A 4,655-nucleotide genomic window follows, 5' to 3' on the forward strand; every position below is an offset into this window, starting at 1 on the left:
GTGGGTCCACAGGTGCGCAGTCAGTGGATGGGGTGGGTCCACAGGTGCACAGTCAGTGGGTGGGGTGGGTTCACAGGAGCGCAGTGGGTGGGATGGGTCCACAGGTGCACAGTCAGTGGGTGAGGTGGGTCCACAGGTGTGCAGTGGGTGAGGTGGGTCCACAGGTGCACAGTGGGTGGGGTGGGTCCACAGGTGCACAGTCAGTGGGTGAGGTGGGTCCACAGGTGTGCAGTGGGTGAGGTGGGTCCACAGGAGCGCAGTGGGTGGGTTGCGTCCACAGGAGTGCAGTGGGTGGGGTGGGTCCACAGGTACACAGTGGGTGGGGTGGGTCCATAGGTGGGCAGTGGGTGGGGTGGGTCCCTGCAGTACACTTCTGCTTGCTTATGTGTCCTGTGTTCTTGTTTCGGGCTTTGAGCTGCACGGTCTGCATGGCCAGCGCTGGGCTGGCAGACAGCAGGGATGAGGTTCAGGAAGACTGCCTGGCCTGTGCCCACCACCCCCAGCCTGCCTAGAGGCTCTGCACCCACCCAGGCTGGGAAGGTCATGTTACCTCCCTGATCTCCTTGATCTTGGAGCCTCCTTTGCCAATCAGGGACCCACACTGGCTGGCGGGCACCACCAGCCTCAGCGTCACTGGGGGCTTGCTGGTGGCAGGGCTGTTGCTCATGGAGTTGATGATGTCCTAGAAGGGAAGAGATAGGCGTGTTGGCCACACATCGGGCCTCGTGCAGTGACAAAGCAGGGGGAGTGCAGGGGGTGTGTCCTGGCTTCCCACACTCAGAAGCCCACAGAGCCCCTCCCATGCATAGCCGAGGACACAGTGGCTAGGCCGGGTCAGACGAGGGAGGACGAGGAGATGCTGCTGAGCTGGACACAGATGGCAAGGCAGGATGGTCACTGCGCCGCAGTGGAGTTGGGGCAGGTCTGGCCTTGGCCGTGGAGACCTGGTGGGCAGGGGTGTGGACAGGGAGGCTCACAGTAGTGCAGACACTGGCTCAAGGGGAGGGGAGAATGGAGGGTGGAGACCAGCTGGGGCTGGGGCTGATAACCAGGGCCAGGTGGAGCAGGGACATGGGGGACAGGCCATGACTGGGTGTTGAGGCCACAGGGGCAGATAATGGCTCCTGGGTTCTGACCTGGAGAAAGAGGTGTGTGGCTAATGTAGAAGTGAGGGGCAGGAAAGGCTGAGGTAGGGGTGGCATGTGCCCATCCTTCTGGGCAGCCTGGTGTTTGGCTCATGGTCCTGACACCCAGGAGATGGAGCTGGGCTTTGGGTTCAGGCTGGCAACTCGTGGGGAAGAGGGTTTTTATCAGTCACGTGGGGAGTGTCTCGCTGTGGCCTGGAGCACGCTGCAGAGTACAGCAGACAGCTCCACGGGGGCAGTGACAGGGCAGCTCCCCCAGAACAGCCCTCAGCTCTGGGTCCATCATACCCAAGCTACGATTCCGGACAATACAGTTTGCCCTCCACAAAAAGTGCCCTCTTCTTACAAACAAGGCTTGGGGTCAGCATGTGCCTGGACAGACTGCTACAGGCTACCAAGAAAATAGGATGGAGTTCCCCTTTGTCTATTTTCTGTGCTGAGCTTGACTTTGATCCATTCTGAGTGTTGTCTCTGGTGCTATAACTGCTGGAGCCCAGGGAGAGGCTCTGTGCGTCGAGGTGTCAGGTCGGGGACCTGAGGCACAGGCCTGGGCACTAAATGTCCACTTCCTGCCACCCGCTTTCATGGGCCATGTCTCAATCCCGCCTCTTCCAGGGAAACTCCTTCTTGAATGGACTTGCTGCAACCCGAATTCTGGTGCCTGTCTCTCTAAATGGCATCAATTCCCCAAGGATGATTGGGCCTTAGTGGCTGGCCAGGGGGAACATTTTACTTTAACAAAGTTGTTCATTGAGAGATAACTTAAAAAAGATAGATAATAAGATTGTTCAGGCCCAGTGGGCAGCATTTTTTTGATTGATATGAAGAAGCCTCCAAATAAAGTTCTGATTTAAAAATAACTTAACTAAAACAGTATTTGGCTAAAGCTAGTCAGTAACGTGGCAGACGTTGGCAATGAACCAGACTCCCAGGCTCTAAGCCCTCCCTCCTTGTCCTTTCACTGTCCCTGCCCAGCACTCCCCCTGCCTGGCCTTCCCTTCCAGCTCCTCTATCGACTCCACCTCTGTCTTTTTCAGCCCTCCTAAGACTCCCAAATGCCAGTTGCCTGGAAAAGCCCAACCTCCCAGGAGCCAGGTGTATAGGTAAATCCAGAACTGAAACCTGGATTGAAGCTGAATTCAGAGCTACACTTATGGAGTCCCTACCCAGACAAGACCTGCAATGACCAACAGAAGAATTCAGAATTCTTTTGGAGGCACATGACCCAGAATTACCTGACCTCTGTCAATAAATAAACCCAAGGATCAAAAAAGTTCCCCCAGCCAAGTCCTAAATGCCACCCTAAAACATTTCCAGTAGGAATTGATTAGAACAATCACAGACACAGCAATGAAACATCTCCAGTAGGAATTGATTAGAGCAGTCACAGACACAGCCCTAAAACATCTCCAGTAGGAATTGCTTAGAACAGTCACAGACACAGCCGTGAAACATCACCAGTAGGAATTGATTAGAACAGTCACAGACACAGCCATGAAACATCTCCAGTAGGAATTGATTAGAACAGTCACAGACACAGCCGTGAAACATCTCCAGTAGGAGTGATTAGAACAGTCACAGACACAGCCCTGAAACATCTCCAGTAGGAGTTGTTAGAACAGTCACAGACACAGCTGTGAAACATCTCCAGTAGGAATTGATTAGAACAGTCACAGACACAGCCCTAAAGCATCTCCAGTAGGAGTGATTAGGACAGTCACAGACACAGTCATGAAACGTCTCCAGTAGGAATTGATTAGAACAGTCACAGACACGGCCGTAAAGCGTCTCCAGTAGGAGTGATTAGAAGAGTCACAGACACATCTAAATTGATATGTTTGTGATAAAACATCTCCCGTAGCAGGTGATTAGAATAATCACAAACACAGCCATAAGATGAAAGAACTGGAGATTTGGGGACAGACTAGAGAGTCCCTTCCAACAACCTCGACTGTCTCTACCCTTCAAGGTATGAAGGTGCTGGTGTAAGAGCAGCCCTTTTGTTCCATTAGGTCAACGGAGTGAAGCCTCACTCAAAACCAGAAATAGGGATGCGAATAGCCCTCTGCTGAGCAACAGCCAGCAGCAGAACACACTGAAAAAGGCCTGGAACAAAAAGGAGCCAGGGTCCCTGTGGATCCGAGAGCAAGGTGCCCCTCACCAGCCCCAGCTCCCGACAAGGACGCTTATGTAATAGCTGCCACATTCACAAAGGATTCTGGAGAAAACATAATCCCATCCCCAGAAAGAAAAACCAAGACACAGAAAGACTCCTCGTTCCAGGCCAGTGAGAGTGCCTGAGGAAGAAAAGGGCCGCTAGCATCCTGCCTGGCCTTCAGCACTCAGGGTGACTAACGCTGGGTGCAGGTGGTCCTCCTCATCCTCCTGGTGGCTATGGATGGCTCTTCCTGCATTCGACCTGCAAGGTCTCCTGTCATCCTCCTCCTCAGTTTAGATACACCACACCATGGGAGGCGTTTCCAATAACCCGCTGTGTTTTCTCTACTTCCCAGCCCTGAACTGTAATCCTTGGGTCCTTGACTGAAAAACATTCATTCCTGCTCTGTGACTCCACCCCTGAAAATTTAGTAGGCAGAGACTTGGTTTGAAAATGGAATGGCAGCTTAGATGCACATCAGAGACACGGCTTCCTGAGCTCCCGGAGGACTCCTCTGCCCACCGGCAAGCTGCGTGGGCTCTGGGCAGCATGACGCAGATTCCGGATAAGGGTCTTGACGCTGCACCTGATGCAATCCCACTAACACAGGCAAAATGACTGGGGCAGAGCCTCTAAAGTCTCCAAGAGGTTCCACCAAAACATGACCTGAAATTCTCCATAATCCCGTGTCCCCAAATGCAAAAAAAGCCTTAAACCACAGTCCCTACCAAAGGGTTTCCCAGCTTCGCCCCAGCCCCTATGACCCCTACCCAAAGGCCTTCCTGGCCCAACTCCAGCCCCTGTGACACACCTGTCCTGCCAGTTCAGATACCAAATGGACAAAGATATTGATCTGCTGAAGACTTCAGGGCTGCCAGCAAAATCATGACCCCTCACTTCCTGGGGGTACTGAACCAAAACACAACCTCGCTGTCAATTCTTCCAAAGCCACTTGCTTCCTGGCGGTGGCTGTTTGCACTGCCTCCTCCACACACGCTAGACAGGAGAGTGAGCATGTTTGGCCCTCACTGGGGAGGAAAAATGAACCTGGACAGTCACGCCCTGGGGGTCACTGAAGCCCTGACCCCTCCCCTCCGGTGTGACTGTGTCTATGCTGAAGCCCTGACCCCCCCCATGTGACTGTGTCTACGCTGAAGCTCTGACCCCCCATGTGACTATGTCTACACTGAAGCCCTGACCTCCCCCGTGTGACTGTGTCTACACTGAAGCTTTGACCCCACCGTGTGACTGTGTCTACACTGAAGCCCTGACCCCCACCCCGTGTGACTGTGTCTACACTGAAGCCCTGACCCCCCCGTGTGACTGTGTCTACACTGAAGCCCTGACCCCCC

General features: G+C 53.8%; 1 protein-coding gene across 20 annotated transcripts in view; it reads right to left on the minus strand.

The window, feature by feature from the left end:
- PCBP3 (poly(rC) binding protein 3) overlaps positions 1-4,655 on the minus strand; it is a 295,105-nt gene that overhangs the window by 32,966 nt on the left and 257,484 nt on the right. For all 20 annotated transcript variants that reach the window (XM_037742006.1, XM_017538508.2, XM_037742007.1 and 17 more), the window contains one exon: positions 551-682. In XM_037742006.1, coding sequence (XP_037597934.1) covers positions 551-682 — 132 coding nt within the window. The remainder of the gene's footprint in view (positions 1-550; positions 683-4,655) is intronic.

The sequence above is a fragment of the Cebus imitator genome, unplaced genomic scaffold (genome assembly GCF_001604975.1).
Source record: "Cebus imitator isolate Cc_AM_T3 unplaced genomic scaffold, Cebus_imitator-1.0 Scaffold112, whole genome shotgun sequence".
Taxonomy (NCBI): Eukaryota; Metazoa; Chordata; class Mammalia; order Primates; family Cebidae; genus Cebus; species Cebus imitator.